This window comes from Sinohyriopsis cumingii, chromosome 11 (genome assembly GCF_028554795.1).
Source record: "Sinohyriopsis cumingii isolate HCF-2022 chromosome 11, ASM2855479v2, whole genome shotgun sequence".
In the NCBI taxonomy this organism is placed as follows: domain Eukaryota; kingdom Metazoa; phylum Mollusca; class Bivalvia; order Unionida; family Unionidae; genus Sinohyriopsis; species Sinohyriopsis cumingii.
The window spans coordinates 63,545,914-63,568,631 of NC_142971.1; the positions used below are offsets into that span (position 1 = coordinate 63,545,914).

A 22,718-nucleotide genomic window follows, 5' to 3' on the forward strand; every position below is an offset into this window, starting at 1 on the left:
TCCATTTGTCAAAGCACACAGTTCTCCTGAATTCTTGGGTTGGCCCACACTTGTATAGTTATTATCCATGTTATCTTTTTCATCGTCAAAGAAAGGTAATTTAGAGCCTTATAATTTGCTAGAGGCAGAATCTCGCTCTCTTTTTCTAGCATTTGCTAAATCTAATTATCTTTCATATTCTTTGTTTATTTCTTTCTTCTAACTCTATAACCTCTTACCTTGCCCTTCTTTCTAATTCCAATCTTTCCTTTTTCGATTCCCTTTTTCTTTCTTTGAATTGTTGTTTCCTTTCCAATCATTCCCGTTCTAGTTGTCGTTCCCTTTCCAATCTTTCCTCTCCCGATTCCCTTTTCTCCCTTTCGAGTTGGTGTTCCCTTTCCAATTTTTCCTTTTCCAATTCCCTTTCTAATACCAATCTTTCCCTTTCCAACTCCCTTTATATTTCCCGTTCATCCCTTTCTTTTGCTTGTTCTTCTTTTATGAATTTCCTAAGATTTTCACCTTCATAACCCAGTTGTTTCCCAATTCAGCTAGATCCTTTAGCGAAGCCATGATCGTTTGGTGATAATATCTAAGTAAAGTTGTTTAAAGGTTGTCAAACTGCCATTAACAAACTTAGTTATCAAGGCAACAAAAACGAAACAAATGTGTACATATAAGGAACCCGTCACCTACTAAATATTAACTTGTCAAAAAGTCCACGACTTACAGCCTGTCTATGGTTTAAATACAGTGCATTTGTAGTTCATTCAATCCAACGTATCCCACGTCTGACACCAAATCTAACAGGATTGCTATGAATGGATGCTTGTATTAAATGATAACACAATACAATGCGATGAAAGATGGAAGTTTATGAAATGAATTAATACAAATATGTATATACTCTACAAATACGGTGTGATTCTTTCCCACTCTAAACATACGACTCATTCAATTACTTCACACAAACATTCACAAATGGGAAAACAAAAATGTAATTCATATATTCAAAAATGAAGGTAAGATTCATGCAACTTCATGCAATGAAAGTAAGATTTAAATAATGTCATGTAATGAAAGTAAGATTCATATAATCTCATGGAATGAAACTGAGATTCAAATAATCTCATGACATGAAAGTGAGATTCAGATAATCTCATGTAATGAAATTGAGATTCAAATAATCTCATGTAATGAAAGTAACTCAATTGTACTCAAGAGAAACAACATCAATTGAAATAAATATGTTCAACTGTAATCATCGTAATAATTGTACCAACTAGATGACTCCTGACTCAGTCATTTGTACAGCCCGTATGATTCACAGCCACATATGACTCATAAATACTTGTAAAAGCTGCAAACAAAACATTTTGACCCGGTTCACGTATCCATTTGTCAAAGCACACATTTCTCCTGAATTCTTGGGTTGGCCCACACTTATATTGGCCACACACACCCTTCATGGATCCACCATGCGCACAAGTTTACGAATCAGCAGTTCCGTCCTTGTATGGTCTTGATGGTCACACTTGCTTCCATCCCCATACTGACATACAGACGACCAGACCCACAGCCTGGTATACCCGCACACACATACACACATACACACCGACAGCTAAACTAAAACCATAAAATCACAATAACAGGTAAGACTTAAAATCTATAGATAAATGCTACTACATTAAACTCTTAATAGCAAATTGCAACATTTCAAAAGTTTACAACTTTTCGAATCCGCGTAGTGGTAAAGGCAACATTTCACGTTACGACATGAAAAATGAATATGCTTCACATACCAACTAAAATAAAAATGTAAAACTTACCCCTATGGCTGTAGAATGAAAATGGTGAACGTACATTCCTTGAAGATATCCAAAAGACCAGTGTGTCAATAAGAGAAGGAACTTGCCTAAAATCTAACGGACAATAAGCATTAATAAGGGTAAAATACCCGTGCATACCGTCCATTTTGTGTCTCTCGCAGCAAGCGACCTACGACGAGATACATGCTGTTTCAGTCGCTTAACTAGATTAACAAGTATCCACCCTAAGTAAAGTTGTACGCATGTACGACGAAAAGGATCAAATCGTTCTAAGGCGAAACCATGTTATTTATTGCCTTATTCTGTGACACCCATACTTGTCCTCATGTCCACTGAAGTAAATCATGTGTCCTTCATCCGTTGACCTCACTCCAAAGTTCTTGCAGCGCATCGCACAAAGTCCAGCATACAAATTGATAATAGTATTTATGTTTATCCAACAGCATCAACAGAAAGACACAAGGATAAAGGGTTTTCTGGATGTGGTTAAAGATTGTATTCCTTTATCTAAAACTCGGGTAAATCCGACGATTTTACTGGCAGGGCTAGTGTTGGATTAATGAGAATAGACTGTACCCTGTACTCTCTTATCGATAGATATTTCGTATAACCAAGACAGTCTCGTCGAGTCATAACATTTTCTCTTGGAAGGCATCAGATCAACCAAGCTGTCCGGCAAATTTTGCAAGACTGTGAAACACGTGCAATAAAATTAGTTGCACCTTAGCGTCATAAAGCCGTTGTTTTCAGATAGGGACAATTCTGATAAACGGAACAAAACTACAGCTTTATTCTTTTCTCTACGGTATTGTTTTCTTTTCATCTAGGAAACACCCAAATCATTTATAATGGCGGTAGTTTTCAATATCACCAATATCTAAATTGATTAAAAGCAGGCCATGTGAACTTCCGGAACGACTCCTTGTCCATTCTATGTAGTGCTTTATTTATCATCCTTGCTACGAAGATATCTGTTTTCCACAGTCGCTCAGTATGCAAACAATTGATTTCGATAATTGTTTTAGCCCTCAGAACAACAAAAGTTCACTAGATAAGATCCCTGTCGTCAAGACATATACTTGTTCTACTCCAGTGCTTCCCAACCTTTTCGAGTACACTGATCCCTTTTTAAGCTTAAAAACTGCGCTGATCCCAACATGATAATTGTTGTACTTTTAGTGTGTGTGTGTGTGTGTGTGTGTGTGTGTGTGTGTTTACGATTCTTAACGTCTTTTTACTAATTTTTCAGTCATATCGCTACGATGTCAGTTTATAGTGATGTCAAACACGGGCATCATGCCCCATACATGGAGCATGACGTCCCAATCAGTTACATTATACTGACACCAGGCCGACCAGTCCTAACACTTGCCTTTTAATAATGAGCGCCAAGCGAGTCAGCTGCTAGTACCATTTATAAGTCTTTGGTATGATTCAGCCGGGGTTAGAACCCGCGACATTCCGGATCGGAGGCGGCCGCTCTAACCACAAGGCCACCGGAGCAGTCATTGTACTATTAGACTCCGAAGCTATGTGAAAACTATTATAAATTCGCGGACCCATGGAATAACCCAGCGCCCACCTCCACGGGGAGGGGGACGGTAATCTGTCCACTAGTTGGGAACCACTGTTCTACGATATTCAAGAATGTTTTGCAACGTCAGCATGAAAATATTATTGGAAAAATATAACATCCACATGGAAGCAGTGTTTTAAAAAATCGTACATGACTAGTAAAATGTGTAACTTCATAAGCTGGGTTACAAGTAATTGTGTGGCCCTGAGTGGCCGAGTGGTCTAAAGCGCTCTCCGTTACGGATCACTGCCATCTCACCTCTGTCTGCTTGGGTTCGAGTCTCGGATTCGGCCAATGTGGGTAAGTGAGAAAGCTTGCCAGTAGCTTTTCGAGGGTCTGTGGTTCTCTCCGGGGATTTCCCGGGTTTCTCCTCCACCATTAATACTGGCCGCCATGTATAGCCTATCGTGTGCTGAAAAATGGCGTTAAACTCTACAACAACAAGTAATTGTGCGCAGCGTATTTCATTTTGGGTAAGATATATATTGTATAGATGTAAGTTAAATGATCACAAAACCAGTACGCGGATAGAATATTGATTTTACATTGATGTTTCAAGTGCGCAGGACAGTAGTCTTTACAAAGTTTAATTGAATAAATAGCGCGTCAGGAAAATGTACATCTCGCTATGCGCTCGTCTTTGACGGACATAGGTTGCCATAGAGTAAATTTTATTGTGTATGTAATCTGTGTTCAAACAGGTACTTTTTTCTTTCAGGTAAATTGTATGATGTTACTGGAGAGCAAGGGAGTGGAAACGTCGTGTTGATTGTATTTATTCTCGGATAACCATCAAAATGTTGAAGTTTTTCTTTATCATAGCTTGTACGCTTTTTCTTGAAGGTAGGTATATTAAGTATGTGCGTGTTAGTGTGTGCATGTGTGTGTCTTAATTTTGTACAAAGGAATATATATATCAGACCGTATATTGACACTTATTTTCCTCTTTAGATTCATGACTGACCTACTGGAAGATTGAGATCTGTAGATGATGCAACACAGTCAGAAATGTATAGATGAAGTGGAATCAAATTAATTCCGATATTGAATACTGGGGAAAACATAACAGAAGGACAATAAATAAAGATACAAAATACATGTTGATATGTGCATCAAATAAACACAGTAGACAAACACAATAAACCAATGAAGATAGCTCTCTCTCTCTCTCTCTCTCTCTCTCTCTCTCTCTCTATATATATATATATATATATATATATATGCAAATTTTTTTCATCTAAGAGAGCATTGTCTACCCTATTAAAGAATAATAAAAAAGGTATCAAGTCAAAAGAAAAACAATTTTTACTGTCACAGTTTGCAGATGACACTATTTTAGCTCTTGATAGTTCCAAAAAAATAAAGATTACATTATATTCAAACCATTTCCTATAGAAAATTGGTACCTTGTTCACCCTTATAATGGAGTTCATCCATACCCTTGTTTTCTTAACATCTGTCCAATTTTCTATAGGAAACGGTTTGAATATAATGTAATCAGTATTAGTGATTTGCTTACAAATCAGGGAACTATGACTGACATTGATAGGTGTAAAGCTAGATAGGGTCTCAGTATGAATTGTACTGCATTTCAATGAATAATTCAATGTGTAAAGTCATTTTGTAAAAAATTAGATAAAACATTACTGGTATGACCATTTATCCCTTTCCATGTAGAAACTGTATTTAAAGACTATTACAATTTACTTTTAAAAAAGGATGTTAACCCGACTGGTGAAGAGAAATGGAATGGCAGTTTCAATCTGTATATGGATATAAAGCTTGAGATATAGCCTAACGTTTTTAAATTAAAAAGAAACTCAAAATTACAATGGGTTTAATTTTGTGTTACTCTTTTCAGTTTACTAATGAATTCTTTTCTGTATCAAATAAAATCGTCCAATAATGATTAATGTACTTTTTATTTAAAAAAAATTCAATGGAAACAATATTTGCATTTCGTTTGGGAATATAATATGATAATCAAGCTGTGAAATGATGCATCCCATTGGATTCAGAATGAAGTGAATATAGATACTGTACCAAGTGCAACAACTGTTGTATATTGGAAGATACAAGTCCAGGTGGAATATATGAACAACCTTTTTATTTATGTTTCCATTTAGTCAAAAAATATGTAGTTTCTCAAAGACCGCTATAATCTGGAAAAAATATATTGCAGTCACATCTGAAAGGAAATAAGTATGTGTGTTGATTTGGGAACAAAGGGAATCATTATTCCACCAGTAACTAAGAGTGATGTGTAATAGCATCATAGTATAGTATACAGTACATCAACCTCGACGCTGTATGTGTGTCATTGTCTTAAAATAGATTGTGCACTATGTGAATGTGAGCACGTGTTCTTGCAGATGTGTATGTGTGTGTGTGTGTGTGTTATTTCTCCTACGCTATATTTAATGTTAGCTGTAAGATGACCTGGGGATGGTTCCGCCACCCAAAGGTCAACATATTATGGGGACAATAAAAAGGTCTACTAACCTGCCAAAAATGGCAAGGTCTCGTTTATTTTATATTTCTAGTGCAGCTATCCTGGCAATACGTTCTCTGTCGATTAAAGGAAAGGTCAATATCAATTCATTAGAATTTAATGGGTGGATATACTTTAACTTTCAGTAGGTATAGATGTTTTTCAGTAATTCCTGTTTTTTAGAAAGGTTCTGTGTTGATCATACATAAAAATTGCTCAAAATCTCGGGAACAACATTAACAGAAGGTGTTGAAATAGATCAACTTCGCAATGAGAGATAATCGCCGTAGTTTCCGGTGCAAACGCTCCAGAGCCGACAATTTCCGAATTACCATGGACGTAAAAATAAATTTACAATCGACATGTTAAAAAACAAAACAGTTCGTGTCCTCAATGACTGGTGGGAAACAAAACTTAATTATATCCAACGAAAGTGAAATGTTCCCTAAATCCTGTTTTTTTTAAGGTTAATTTCTCTGTTTGCCAATGATTGTAAAAGCCGTCTTGTTGGTAAGACGACAATGATCACTATATTAGTTCCACTGGTTCAAACCACTACTAATCGAAAATAACTAATAAAGTCTCCCAGAGGGCCTCCCATCGATGTCTAAATGACTATAACTATCTCGAACTTCGAATAAAAGCCGTCCGTACACTTTGGATTTTATCGATCTTCGAATAAGGCCTTATGAATTTTTTCGATTTTATCGAAAATAGAATAAGGTCATCAGTTTGCTTTGGATTCTAAATCTCATTACCACTAAACTGAACAAAGTTCTTTCATTCAGAGGAATCAAAACTGAAATAATTTAAACAAAGGCTCTTCAAATCACATTTCCCCATTTTAAAGAACGAATTCTAATTTTTCCGAAAGTTATTAACTTTTATTCGTTCAGATGGTCCTATTACATAGACGATAATATGCGTCCACTTGCTACTTCAGGAAAATAAATGCTCATTATAATCGTGTTTATCAAACATTAGATAATGCCATTAATCCCTACACAGGTCTAACAAGTATACATCTACAGCTTTGGTGGCACATTGACCTAAAACTGATATTGGATGCTTCCGAATAGAATCTGTACCATCAATGCAACATTTTACAAAGAAGTTTAATAAGATATGAAATTGTTGTTTGATGATGTTAATTTTTTAAGATACCGGTTACCAACAAAGTTGATACTAAATAGTCCCGATCACAAAACGTTCGGCAAAGTCGACAGGGTTTGGCTGTGGATGAATTTCTCGCACTTCTTTTACAACTACATTCGTTTCTTGAGTCTTATTACGATGACTCTTATCTGACAAATATGTTTGCTTTGTTTTTGTTTTTGTTTTGCCTTTCTATGAAAACTGTTTTTCCTCCTAGTACTCTCTCCCCTGCCTATTTATCTCTGTCAGCACATATTCTCTCTCTCTCTATCTCACACACACACAGACACTATACACACACACACACACACAGATACTACACACACAAACACACACACACACAGACACTATACACACACACAGACACTATATACACACACACACAGACACTACACACACACACATACACTATACACACACACACACATATATATATATATATATATATATATATATATATATATATATATATATATATATATATATATATATATATATATATATATATATATATTCAGTGATCGATGGTTCCTTTTCAGCCATACCGGTGGAGGCTGGCGAATATTGTCAGTACGGCTACAGTTCCTATTATGGTAGCTACTACTCAGCATACTGTGAATATGGGTGTTGTGGCAGTAAATACAGCACCTACAACGACGTCTGTTGTGTGTAAGTAATAAAGAGTGATTGGTTGATTGATTGGTTGATTGCATGATTACATGATTGATTGATTACATGATTACATGATTGAATGATTACATGATTGATTGATTACATCTATTTTTGTCAGTTGTTGTTGCTGTAGGGTTTTAACGCCATTTTCAGAACAAGATAGGCTATACATGGCGGCCATGATCAATGGTGGAGGAAGAATCCGGAAAAAAAACCGGTAAAGAACCACCGACCTACGAGAAGCTGCTTACAAACTTTCTCATGTACCCACATTGGTCGAGCCCCAGACTCGAACCCACGCAGACAGAGGTGAGACGGCAGTTATCCATAACTGTGAGGGCTTTAGACAACTCGGCCACTCGGAGCCCTTATTTTTGTCAGTAAAAAGCATTAGTTGAACAAAACATATATTCCTAAAACAATTGCTACCAATCGGTCTTTGCATTCCAGCCAAAATCTTGCCGGTATCATAGCGGGGGCAGTGATTGGGAGTCTAGTTGGGCTTGCTATCCTGATTGGCCTCATCGTATTCTGTTGTGTTGCAGCAAACAATACAAAACGACGTACAGGTACCGTGATCCAACCGCCGAACCCTACCGCACAGACGTTTGTTGGTAAGTAATCGAATAATTAAGTAATTGCTAGTGATAAATGGAGAAATGTATGTAGCAAGAACAATATTGATCTGGATTGAAATCAAATCGCAGTTAAAACAATCTTATGCTGCGTTGAAATCAAATAGCAGTCGAATGAATTATCTGCTGCATTGAAATCAGTATATTAAATATCGTGAGATAAATCAGTATATTAGATATCGTGAGATAAATCAGTATATTAGATATCGTGAGATAAAATGGGCTGCTACAGATCTATCAAAACATTTTTTTGTAGCGCAGCAAATTGTCTCCCTTTTTCATGTTCATGACATAATTATGAATAACACAATAACCGCAATTAATACCTTAAGTATCGTTAGCAATTGATACCGAACGTAATACTCGGAGATCCAGCCTTTAGAAATTAATACCGAACGTAATACTTGGAGATCCAATCTTTAGCAATTAATATGGAATAAAATACTTTGAAATCCAACGTTTAGAAATTAATACCGAACTTAATACATTGGCATCCAACATATAGCGATTAATACCGAATATTAATAATAAGATATCCAGCCTTTATATAGAATTTCATTGTGCAATTACTTAGTTTCAAAACTGGTTGACTATCTTATAAATACTCTTGATTTATATTCAGTTTCTTCTATTTGCGTTTGCGTGGATTATATGACTTTCAGACAGATAAACGTATCCTGTTTTTGTCCATTAAAGTTGTCACAGGTGTTGTAGAGAATTGGGGAATTCTATACCTCTTGTTGCTGTTTCTAAATTTCTACTTTTTTGGGATAGGGGTGAGGATGCTCTCTTTTACCATAATACATTTATTACAAGTTAATGACGTCTTTGGAATAATACCGTTGTGTTTCAATTGGTTATCCACAGTACAAGTCACAATAAATAAATGAAACAATGATCACTTGAAAAATTGCACTTACAAGAAGAAAACTACAGCTTTTGAAATATTTGTTTATCCTCTACAGGTAATGAACTAAAACATAAATCACACATAAATAGTTATTGATTATTTACTACTCTTGATTGAAAATATTACAATGACAGGAGGAAGCAATAGTTATTCATTCAGAACATCCACAGATCGATACTTTGCTGAATGCTTACAAGGTCACTTGTGGCGCATTGATACCATGTACGTTTTAGGGTGACTTAGACATTCGATGGTATTATGGTTGTACTTCCAGCAGCTCTCTACCTTACAAACGTACAGACAAGATTAATTGTCCTAGCTTTAAAAGGTAAATTAACAATTCGTCCTAGAAATTCTTTGTTCTGAAGGACATGGTTTGTTGCTGAGCATAATATGCATATTATAAGTCATAAAATAGTTCAAAATGGCGTAGCTTTCACATTGATTTAATATAGGAGGAATGCATGCCCATGTTTCGTCACCAACCGGTTTGCTTCAAGTATGAGTTTTTTTATTTACATATAATTTAATATTGAACGTCTTCCTTCCGCATTGATGAGGTTGCGAAATTTGCCGACGGTGGGCCTGAAGTAAAATCAGCTAAAGATTCTTTCAACAAAAATGAAGCCGAATTCAAAGCTGAATTCATACCAATTACATTTTTACTTTCCCCGGTGAATATGTTAATCCAACATTGACTCAACTAAGAAGAGAAAGAGCTCGACTGTATTTAACAACGACCATCTTGTCTGCATAAACGCTCTCGGATTAAAACGATCGTTAGAGTTAAGAAGCAAAGGTATATTTCTAAATGACCCCGGGAGTGCACAATTACCAAAGATTAAATTTTCCTCCTGGAGATATTTTCTATGGTTCTTGGACGGTTGAACAGGTCGAGAACAGTTGGATGTTTGAAAACTTAAAGCACTTGAACAAGGTCAACCTGTTGAACAATTCGTTTCCTGTATGACAATATTAATAAAAGAACAATGATAGATCCTCAAAGCTACCTACGCAAGAAAACAATAGAAGCCTAACAACATCTGCGAGACGAATTCGCCAAGTGAACCGCGCTACTTGAAAAACACAAACTCATGTATTTCCGGAATCGCCGCGGCAAAGACCGTTGGACGTGGTGTTGCAGGAATCTTTACTCCATTAAATATTATAGGCATATCATGTAACAGAATTGTAACCAAGTGGGTTTTGGATTAAATGAATCAAGCAAACACAATGTGATGGCTGATGGAAATTTATAAAATGAATTATATATATATATATATATATATATATATATATATATATATATATATATATATATATATATATATATATATACATTGATTCTTTCACGCTCTCAACATACGATTGATCCAATCATTCTACACAAACATTTACAAATTGAAAAGCGAAATATCTCACGTATGGAATACGATTAAGATTCAAAAAATCTCAAAGAATTCAAATACGTTTCAAATAATATTATGTACAGCAAGTGAGATTCACATAATCTCATAGATTATGCAATGTAAGCGAGATTTCACAAATGTACTCAATTGAACTATCACTTGGAACAAACATGCCTCTTGACACTTGTACAGTCGTATGATTCATAAACTGATGAAACACACAGTTTTACCGAATCCTTGGGTTGACCCACGCTTTTATCGGCCGCTCACACCCTTCACGGATCCACCACATGTACAGACATGCGTATACACATACGTAAAGACAGCATACGTCACCCTTGTATTGGCTACGTCTACATTCGTGGCTCCACCACGTGTACAGACGCACGTATACACATACCTACAGACAGCACGCAGCACTAAACAGCTACAGTCAGCCCTAAACAGCTACCTTCAGCCCTACAAAGCCCTGAAAAGGTACAATAAAACCAAACTGGCTATAATAATGGGTTCTGAAAAGTCTTTAGATATATGCTAATAAATTAAACTCTAATAGCAACTTGTAATTCAAAGTTCACAATGTTTCAAATCTGCGTAGTAGTAAATGCTTCATTACACGATATGACATTACAAACTGAATAAGCATCACATATCAAATAAAATATAAATTTAATACTTACCCCTATGGCTGGAGAACACAATGGAGAACTTTCACTCCTTGACAAGATCCAAAACGACCAGTGTAGGTTAGAAATGGATTATACCTTAAATCCATAGGAGAGTGAGTAATAGTCAGGGTATGTATCTCGTCGCAAGTAATTTTCGACGAAATACATGCTAGTACAGTCGCTTACCTAGAAAAACAATTATTGACCCTAGGTAACGTTGTACGCATGTACAACGAAAAATGGTCATATCACTCTAAGGCAAAACCAAGTTATTTATTGCCATATTCTGTGAACATCAATCAAAATTGTTGTGGAAATCCATATCACTAGTAACGGTGCTCCTGGAGGTGCTGTTAGAATTATCTCATTATGGCTACATTTGCGAATATGCATCTATTTAGAACTTAACTTCTCGCGGCGGCACAAAATAGTCTCAATATAATTACAAAGCTGTAGTCAATTGTCATTAAAGATAAAGCAATTACTATGAATGGGTTTGACATTGCGCTGGCTGAAATTCAAACACAGATTGGGAACCTGGGGAAGGAGTAGTGAATTTACAGGCAGTAATTGTGTAAGAAATATCCTTTTAAAGCATACATAAACCCAAGAAAACATACAGATCTTACACATAATACATCACCTGCGTATTTTCATTCCAGAAAAAGAAGTCCAGTAAATGCATGGTATCAGCTCAGCTGGATTGTATCAGATATGAAATGCTTTGAAATAAGTAAAACCATCTGGTCTCAATCAGAAAGATATGCAGTCTATAACTGAGATTATTAAGCCCATAAAAAACATCTGGTGTCGAGCAAAAAGCTTTCCATGCCCATAAGTGAAAGTATACAGTCAGTGACGCCTGGATTTGATGATATGATCTAAAACTATCAAATCATGATTAAAGAATATCATTAATAGAAGATAATATTTAAGAGCCATTAAATATGCTGGTTATACTTGCTACAGTTTCAGCAGTATGCGTACACTGTACCGGAAAACTCGGAGTATTTCATATAACAACGATATGGAAAAGACATTAAATAGACGGCAGACGACGTTTGTAATTGAAATCCAGGAAGAAATGGAATTGGAAGAATGTGACTTTGTTCGTGGCAGAAATTTAATTCACACAGACCCGAGAACAAGAATGTTTTATCTAGACAGACTGACATATATATAGATATATAGCTGGATGGGTGAAGTCATAATATATTTTTGGTTTATGTCCTTCATTGTGAATAATATATATCACAATAGCTACACATTAACTAGTATGATCTGCTATCCTAACAGTGATAACTTTGTACAACAGATCTAACAATATTTTCTTTCCATTTCAGTGAATAACACGACTGTTACTCAAGGACTATCAACCAACCCTCCCCCCTACGGACCTGTCGGTTATGGATATCCCGGTGGTTTTCCCCCACCAGCATATTCCCAGTATAATAATATGCCTCAGGGAGGCACCAACCCGGCCTATCCACCACCACCGGCAGCGAACTATTAGGAGTTACTATCTCCTTTAGGCTTGTTTTCAGTTTCCTGCGACTCACACTTATTACATTTCGGTCATATTACACGGGAGAGAGAGAGAGAGAGAGAGAGGATGCAGTTTGCCTCATTCACTTTGACGACTGGAACGTTGTCCAGGAAAACTAGATTTTATTTGGCATGCGCTGTTACTGCTAACGTTTCACCGATAGGTTAAAAACTCAAACATTTCCAACTTAGAATCATTTGCTTGTTATATAAAATAGCTTATTTCTCCTAGATTTGTGTATTAAACGTAAATAAAATAGATAATTTTCATATAAATGGTATTGAACATTAAAGAGAAAAGTGAGTGATGTATGCACTTTTACTTACAATTACATTTTTTCAATAAAGCTATTTTTATAATCCACCCTAGACAAAAAGAGTTACGATTTTATCTGACCACCTCATAGTTCTTACACTTCAAGAAAGAGAAAGATTTTGAATATCTTTGAACATAATGATGGAGAGACGTGTGTTGTTTTAAGGCACATCTTTTGTAAAAACACCATTATTTCTCAATCTCATTTAAAGTGTTCCACATTTCAAACACCATTGTATGTCAAACGTGTTTAAAATATTTTAGATTTATAACACATTCTTCTGTCAGACTTATTTAATTTATTCTAGATTAGAAACGCCATTGTTTCTCAAACTGATTGAATGTATTTCAGATTTCAAAAAGCATTGACTCTCAAAACATTAAACATTAAAAGATCATTGTCTGTCCAACTCTAGTAAGATAATCCAGATTTTAAACACTATTGTCTCTCAAATAATCAAAACATTCCAGATTAAATACACCGTTTTCTCTCAAATCCATTGAAAATATTCAAGATTTCGAACATCATTATCCCAAACTCGCTTAAGATATTGCGGATTAAAAGCACCATTTTCTCTCAAACTGATTTAAAATATTTCTGATTAAAAACACTATTGTCTTTCAAACAAATTCAAAATATTTCAGATTTTAAAAGACCGTTGTCTCTGAAACACGTCAAAAATATTCAACATTTAAACATAATTGTCACTCAAACTCGTGTTTGATAATCCATGTTTAAAACACCATTGTCTCTCAAATCATAAAAATATTTCAGATCAAAGCCAAACAACCGTAATGACGTCATCAGCGTTAGAAATTGTGCTACTTGCAAATTAAACAGAGGCTATTCAACATTTAAACATAATTGTCACTCAAACTCGTGTTTGATAATCCATGTTTAAAACACCATTGTCTCTCAAATCATAAAATATTTCAGATCAAAGCCAAACAACCATAATGACGTCATCAGTGTTCGAAATTGTGCTACTTGCAAATTAAACAGAGGCTATAACTGGAATAGCCAAGCTGTTGTATTCCAATAAGAAATTATAAATATTTAAATCCAATTCAACCACTTTTAAAGACTGAAGGTTACCCCTGAAGTCATGTATTTGGCATCTGATACAATTTCCATTCCATATCTCAAATACAACGGTTTATTGATTAAATTGAAAATTACAAAATTATTAAATTTGCCAGTTAGTTTATTGATTAATCAGTAGTTCATGGAACAAGCATTCACCTACCAACAATACCCTCACAGGCATATGGAAATAGTCTAACCTCAATGGTACGTACATCCGATGAAATGCATGACGTCCTTAAAAGCATTGCTTTGGGAAAGGCTTTGGGTCTAGACGGTGTATGTTGCCGTATCCTACTCGAATTAGCTAACGACATCTTTCAAGTACTTTGCTACTTCAGAACCAACCTCTTACAGAAGTTAAATTTCCTAACACTTCCAAAGAAATAAATATTTTCTCGAACCTAAAGAACGGGGATTACTCCATAGTCAGCAACAAAAAAATACAGACAATATCTCTTCTGAATAGTATCACCAAAGGTTTTGTCCAGTTTTCAAAACATGCATTCAACTACTTTAGAGACATATCACATCATTGCAATCCGGCATTTCAGAGTGGGACCCTACGATGAATTATCTAACATATCTCCTGAATACTTTTTCTCACGCAATAGATTCCGATAAAAAAATATCAGAGTTGTTGTTTGATGATACACATAAGGCTTTCGATCGCCTTGGCCCAAAGACATGCAAGCAGATTGAAAGCAAATGGAAACTCATGCAGTCTCTCAAAATGGTTTCAATTATCTCTGTAATAGGATCCAATGAGTGGTACTTCCAAGAATACGATCAGAATGAATTTTATTAGAATTGGAGTCCGTGAAGGGTCCGTCTTAGTTCCCCTACTGTTATAAATAAATAACATTGTGCAGGATATACACTCTGATATAATCTAATTCCGTGATGATACCAATCTTTTTCTTATCGTGGGTAACCCATCAATAATAGCTGAAAGTCTTAACTATGCGTTCATCACTTTCTCTCACAAATGGTCAGTATTCTTATATTACTTAAAGACTGAATTGATGGCAATTAACAAACCATTCCATCTGCGTCTCTATATGCCTAATTGTTAAGAAGAAGAGATAGATTCGCCTAAACGTCTTGGAGTTTTCCTTTTCAGTGACTGCACATGTAATAAACCTAGAGACTAAGTAAAGGAGACATTTTGGTCACGAACAAATGTAAACATATATTTCAACTATAGAGAAATTCCAATAAATCATATATACAACTTTTATAAGCAGTATTTCGAAATACGGGAATGTGGTTTGGGATAATTGCACATAATATGAAAGAGTGAACCCAACAATATTGATCATGAAGGAGCCAGAAATGTGAGCAGTGCTAACAAACTAATGTCCTTTGAGGCGCTATACCGAGCTATAGGATTGGAAACCATTCATTCCAAGTGAGCACAGGCTTCATCTCTTTTACAAAATATCTGAATCCTTTCCATCTTTATCTCTTATTACTTCAGTGACATTGCTCTCTATCACTTACAGTACATAAAATAAATAACTTCCATAAAAAACATGCTAGGCTTAATCTTTATTTCAATTCCCTTACCTCCACTTTTAATCGAGAATAGTACAATCTACTATTAACTGAGAATAGTACAATCTACTATTAACTGAGAATAGTACAATCTACTATTACCTGAGAATAGTACAATCTACTATTAACTGAGAATAGTACAATCTACGTATCGAAACTCGTAATCTGATTTCATTGACAACTTTCAAATATTATTGAATAATACTGATCTATATATTCTCATCTATTATTAACTGAGAATAGTACAATCTACTATTAACTGAGAATAGTACAATCTACTATTAATTGGGCACTAGAAAACTCCATTTATTTCGCTCTCGACTATGGACAAAAACAAATTGTAGTCCTCTTAATCAGAACTTACTGCTAAAAGAATGTAACAGAGTGACCCTGATTTTATAGAAGCCACTCAACACGTTTTCTTTTCTTGCTAGTACTACGGTCTTGAAATGTTTGAAATGCAAATATTTCCGTGGAACCCAGATCTAGGTGCTCACTTGTATGTTTCATTATCATATGAAGTTAATATTTTTAATTTTGATGCCGTTCATTCAGTTTGTTTTAATGTGTATTAATTAAAAAACAATCTGATTTATTTGCTTGCATTGCGCTATAAGGCAAGGCAAAAAACGTTCACCCAGATTTTGCAAGGAACAGATTTTAATAGCTTGAATTTTGAATATCAAAAACAGAATGTATGCTGTACCGAACGCATAATCCTTTAAGCTGACGATACTGTTATTCTTGCCGATAACGATCTTTGGAAAATAAAAATGAATGAATTGTATATATAGATGCTGATAAAAGTTATGTTGGCTTCAAGGCAATCTTTTCTATTTAATAACACATCACTGAAAATAGTTCATCTGTATTTATATTAAGGGCTAATTTTAAACATTATGGTTTATTGTATTCTGCAAAATAAGGAATTACTGAACAAACTAAAAACTATATTTTTGCGATATTGCTATATGGATGTGACATCTGGAGTTTTACTGATAATTTTCTGTTATTGAACATGTACACAATGATGTCTTACGAACCGTTCTTTTTTAATAAACACGTTGTACAGTGTGACCAGTATGTTTGTACAGTGTGACCAGTATGTTTGTACAGTGTGACCAGTATGTTTCCTACAAGCATTTTTGTCAGTATTGCAGCCGTTACATACTGTTCTATAATTGTCACTGGGAAAACGATTAAAATTTCAAAAAGTATTCTATGATATTATGTTGAGCGATGCTGTTGCAACGTGTACTATTTAAAATATCTGTTCTTTATCTAACAGACATTATGTGATTTTGTTCTGAATAATTTATGGTCATCTCAAGCGTTTCGTTCTGTTCACTGGCTTGGTAGAACAGCTACAGAGAGACCGAAACTTTTAATACATACTTACTTAGAATTCTAGTATCTTGTATTCCTCTAAAAGCAGAACGTATTTAATATTTGAAAATATATTTGATATCTGAACTATTATTATTAGGTATACGTCAAAGCATAAAACAATTTTGAAACAAATTCCGTAAAACAAATCATAGGTTTCCCATAAAAAAGAAGGTAGCAGAATGTGCGAATATCTACAGGAAAATACGAATTAAATGCTTAGCAAGGTCGTGAATTTCGCAATGTCAGTATTTTGCTGAAATAAAAAATAACTATACAGGTAGAATTATCTGAAAAATACAACATATTCACTGAGTAGCAAAATAATACCGATTTTAACGTAGTGATTAGATTAGGTAACTTTATGCAACTGACACTTAAATCATTCTGACTTCCGTGTAAACTATGATTAGCAAGGAATATTATCTTTTCGTCTCATTGTGTCATTTATATCAAAAGAAATAAATCAGAATATTTCTCCATCTACACTTGTCTTTTCTGCATTTTTAAATCCCCAAAACCACCATCATTAATCACTGAATTTGCACTTACGAGATTCGTATGCACAAGTTGGCAATACAGTTTTGTTCTGTTGTTTTGTTATAATCCGAATGGCTGTATGTTCGGATTTGTATTTCTTAATCCTGATTAGCACATGGAACTGTGCCTATTGGATCGGAACGGTTCAATTTAATTCAATAAAAAATGCGAAAGTTTCATCTTTTCATATGCTTAAATCATGCATGAATATGAATCTATTCAGATACTCAATACAGCATATTGTATATTGAAATATCCATGAGAGTGAACTAAATATGACGAGATACAATTGTCATATCATTCTACTTCTACTTTCTATTTACACACATGCTTAAATGGTGTTATTTTAACATTTCCTCTGGGTGAATATGAAAATATCTTTAAGGAAAAACTATGTGTACATTCTCTCTCTGTATCGCAAATAAGATAAAGATGTGAATATGCTACCAGAGATTATGTTAATGTTTTATAATAATAATAAATAGTAATAATAATAAAGACTTTATTTAGAGAAGGTAACTCATTTACAGAACCAATCTACCTTGAGGCCTTCTATCTATTATGTACAATATATGCAGTATATGCAACATGATGTGAAGAGTCTGGCTTGACACTAAATAATTAGGTAATTTTAAAATTCAAAGTATCAAGCCCGGAACACATACACAGGTATCAGTGAAAACATAAACATATATAAAACATAAAATATCATCCTGCCTTGAAAAATTAAGTATATGTATCCGGTCCATATTCATCATCTACACTGAGCTATTAGTCAAAACTTATTGATATACTTTGAAAATTAGTCAAATAACGGAGATATCATTAAAATCATCAGTTGTCACATTTGCATATATATATATATATATATATATATATATATATATATATATATATATATATATATATATATATATATATATATGACTTGGCATCCATTGTCTACAGACGATGTATTATTTTAGGCAATGGTTAGGTGAACGTGTAACTCTGAACGCAGCCAACATGTGCAAGCTTTTCCTACGAAAACATTCGATTGGTCATATCCATATAACCAATCAAGTATGGTGTACCGTTTTCATTTAGACCAGATATAAACAAAAAACAAAGTTGACGTCAGCATAAAATACATAATTTGGCTGACGAACTTTGTACTACATGGAAATGAAGATATTTGTTATGTATATCGTGCAAGTTGCGTTGTGTCTACCATGCAAAGGACTTAGGCGGCGGTATTTAATAATCTAATAGTATGGATAGTCTGATAGTATGGATAATCTGATAGTATGGATAAATATTTTTAGATAATATATGATGCGACACGACATGCACATTTTAAACAAAAATGCTAAAATTACACACTACAAAATGAATTAACATTAAATCTTTATACCACGTACAACACCATAGCATTTTAACCAAATATGACATATTTCTGTTTGAACTTATTTTAATGTCCTCTCCCATGCTTTTATATACTGCTTCTTTCAAGCTTGATCGGTTGTCCCCCACCCTACGTTTTATTGTTCGGAAAAGAGAGATAGCTGTTTCAGGATCCATATAAATACTCCCTGTTTGCCTTCTTGTAGTTAAACATGTTAGAATGCGAGAATCGCATGGTCACTCATGCCGGGGGGAGGGAGGGGGGCAGGGGGGAAGGAGGGCTAATATAATATTTCTCAGTAAATCCTGAATGAGAAGTAATTCGTAGGTCTAAACTCGTAAGTGTCTTGTCAGTAATTGATTTATCTGTTCCGATTTGCAACATTTAATAATGTTTGTTTATTAATCATTATGTAACTTATTTTTTAGGGATCACGATACTTATGTCACAGTTTATATCACCGAGATTGAAATATCCCTCAAAAGATAATCTTAACATTCTTGGATTTTGGAATCGACCATTAGATAGAGATGCAGTCAGCTGATCCAGACCATCTGTTTAGACTTTGTTTCCGATAATATGTTCTTATTAAGATATTATCCTTTTCTTATAGTCATAAATTAACCCATTTAATTTTACAATCTGCGTCTCAACACTTGCAAGCTTCCATGAAGGGTTCCACCATAATTATAACACTATTACCTCATTTGGGATGATTTCTTTATATCCGTATCAATTTCGTTTACGAGATTTCATTTGGGATGATTTCTTTATATCCGTATCAATTTCGTTGATGAGATTTCATTTGTGGATAGATTTCTTTATATCCGTATCAATTTCGTTTATGAGATTTCATTTGGGATGATTTCTTTATATCCGTATCAATTTCGTTTATGAGATTTCATTTGGGATGATTTCTTTATATCCGTATCAATTTCGTTTATGAGATTTCATTTGGGATGATTTCTTTATATCCGTATCAATTTCGTTTATGAGATTTCATTTGGGATGATTTCTGCTTGTTGATACAAATGGTACAGGTGTGTTCCAGTTCCAGTGTTAACATCCGGTAACATATTTGTAACTATATTATCGAATTTAACCGTTTTGTTTTTCGTAATTTGGATGTTTATAATTAAATAATTGCAGTAATTTTTAGCGATTATAACCTGTTCTGAGAATGAGTCAGTATTACTGGAAATTGTCGCAGCCAAAACTTTTTCCATCGTGCTCAGCACCCAAGTAAGATGAATTTGGTTCACTCCGCGTGCTATTTGCTTGGGATGACATCACACTTCTAAGCTGAGAGTCATTTAAAGAGAATGATGGCAGCAATCTACCCGGGTGCTTACATGGAGGTAACGTGTAACGATTTGTTGTACGAATCGGAATATTCCTGTCTTTATTGACAAGCACACTTAGAGAGTGGTTTCATAACACAGAATACTAATTTTCTAATTTAAACTATCAATGTCTGCACATTAGCCTGATGACAAATTTTGCAATCCACACTGGATACAGATCCAACTTAAATTTTAAAACCTAATGATATCATGCACCCGGACTTCTGCTGACAAATCTACCATTACAAAAGGTAATACAACCATTGTATTGCTTGACTTTAGGAAGAAAACATCCGACCAAGATTTTTAAAACAGATAGGGCATGTGTTGACTTAAGACTCTCCTGCCTGAAAGAGCAGCAGAAAGATGAATGTCACTGACCCGTTGTTTCCAGGTAATCTGCAGAGTTTATGCCTCACATCTGTTATTAGCCTTTGTTCAAAATCATGCATAAACGTACTTACACGTTTTGCTGACGCTGGTAACTCGACATTTACGACCTGACTACAAAGAACACCCTCGCTACAGTAGCTTCAAATGTGTGTGTGTGTGTGTGTGTGTGTGTGTGTGTGTGTGTTTGATTAGAATTTTTAACGTAGCTTTAACAATTTTTCAGTCATATCGCTACGATGTCTGCAGTGTGGCAGTTTATAGTGATGTCTAGCACTGGGGCATCACACCGCAGACATGTAGCATGATATCCCACCCAGTCACATTATCCTGACACCAGGCGGACCAGTCCTAACACTAACCTCTTAGTGTTGAGCGCCAAGCGAGGCAGCTGTTAGTACCATTTTTTTGTAAGTCTTTGGTATGACTTGGCCGGGAAGTGAACCCACGACCTCCCGCTTCCGAGGCGGACGCTCTAACCACAAGGCCACCGGAGCGGTAGCTTGAAATGTTATGAGCGACAAGGAACACTCTCGCTACAGTAGCTTGAAATGCTACGAGCTACAAATAACACTCTCGCTACAGTAGCTTGAAATGTTATGAGCTACAAATAACACTCTCGCTACAGTAGCTTGAAATGTTATGAGCTACAAATAACGCTCTCGCTACAGTAGCTTGAAATGTTATGAGCTACAAATAACACTCTCGCTACAGAAGCTTGAAATGGGTTTAAATTTTAATCTCCATCTAATATGCAGATTCACTTCGTACTAACCGTAAAATGGTTGCAGCTGTGTTTAAACGTACCTAGGAAGCCGCGGTAGTTTAGCTTGTAGAGAGTCGGATTCGTAATGCAAGGGTTCGATACCGGTCTGGGTCAGTCTGCTGCATGTGTGTCATTGGGAAAGGTACTTAGCTCCAATTTCATCGGAGTGATATAGACACTAATGTATTGAAATGGTCGTTTTAAAGAAAATAAGTGGCAAAAGAAAGACAAAACTTAAATCACACTATCCTTGTTTTACTGCACTTGGGACAAGAGTTAACGACTCTATGGTCATAAACGAATTACAGCACTTTAGTCTTGATTTAGTAAGAAACACGTGAGAAAGACAACAAGCACAGCATAAACAGCAGCAGAGAGGGCGAACAGACTCTAATTGACTCACCCTTGAATTGCAAATATAAGCCTTCCTGAAAATCGAAAAAAAAAATCGCAAAAAAGGGTTGCGGTGACTATGTGCCGAGTATGAGACTTCGCCCTCTCTGCTGCTATTAATTAAATAAAATTATAACAAAGAATGCCGCCAGCGCAGGAATCTTACACAGCTAGATTAGCTCTAGAGCGACTAGAAGCAATTAAGAAATATATTCCGTTGAGAGATGCTGTTAAACAAAAACTACAAGCGCGTCAAGAATCCCAAGTTGAATTCGCAACGGGTACAGAACAATTATTTAAGCCAATCACAACAGTTACTGAAAGAGTCGCAACGGCTACTGAAGGTCTACTTGCGCCAGTAAAACAAACCGCTGAACAAACTGAAAAAAAGCGGCGAGAACTAAACAAACAAAAAGGATTTTACGAAAACTTCCAACTGGAATAACCGCAGCTCAGCCTCGTGCAGTTGTAAAAACACCTATCGCCGGCGTAGAACAAGAACTTGCTCCTAAATCCAAAGTAAAAAAAAGAAAATATTAAATTGATTAAAAAATTTAAGGATGGGGTTGTTGAAGATATTAAAAATACTAAAGAACGTGAATTGCCTGGACAAATACTAACTGGTGTGTATGATAAATCTAGAATATTAAAACCTGGTCATGAAACCGTAAATGATGACAATTTTATTAA

General features: G+C 35.1%; 1 protein-coding gene across 1 annotated transcript; it reads left to right on the plus strand.

Annotated features, from left to right (window-relative positions):
* Nucleotides 1–4,004: 4,004 nt before the first annotated feature.
* On the plus strand, nucleotides 4,005–13,246 carry LOC149788577 (uncharacterized). The gene is made up of 4 exons (XM_089974625.1): nucleotides 4,005–4,227; nucleotides 7,570–7,699; nucleotides 8,153–8,316; nucleotides 12,668–13,246. Exons 1-4 carry the CDS (start codon nucleotides 4,182–4,184, stop codon nucleotides 12,835–12,837), a joined length of 510 nt encoding a protein of 169 aa, XP_089830751.1. The 5' UTR covers nucleotides 4,005–4,181; the 3' UTR covers nucleotides 12,838–13,246.
* The last annotated feature ends 9,472 nt before the right edge of the window (nucleotides 13,247–22,718 follow it).

Coding starts and splice junctions, on each gene's coding strand:
- LOC149788577 (XM_089974625.1), top strand. CDS start 4,182: ATGTTGAAGTTTTTCTTTATCATAGCTTGTACGCTTTTTCTTGAAG. Junction 7,700..8,152: donor TACAACGACGTCTGTTGTGT/GTAAGTAATAAA, acceptor TTTGCATTCCAG/CCAAAATCTTGCCGGTATCA. Junction 8,317..12,667: donor TACCGCACAGACGTTTGTTG/GTAAGTAATCGA, acceptor TTTCCATTTCAG/TGAATAACACGACTGTTACT.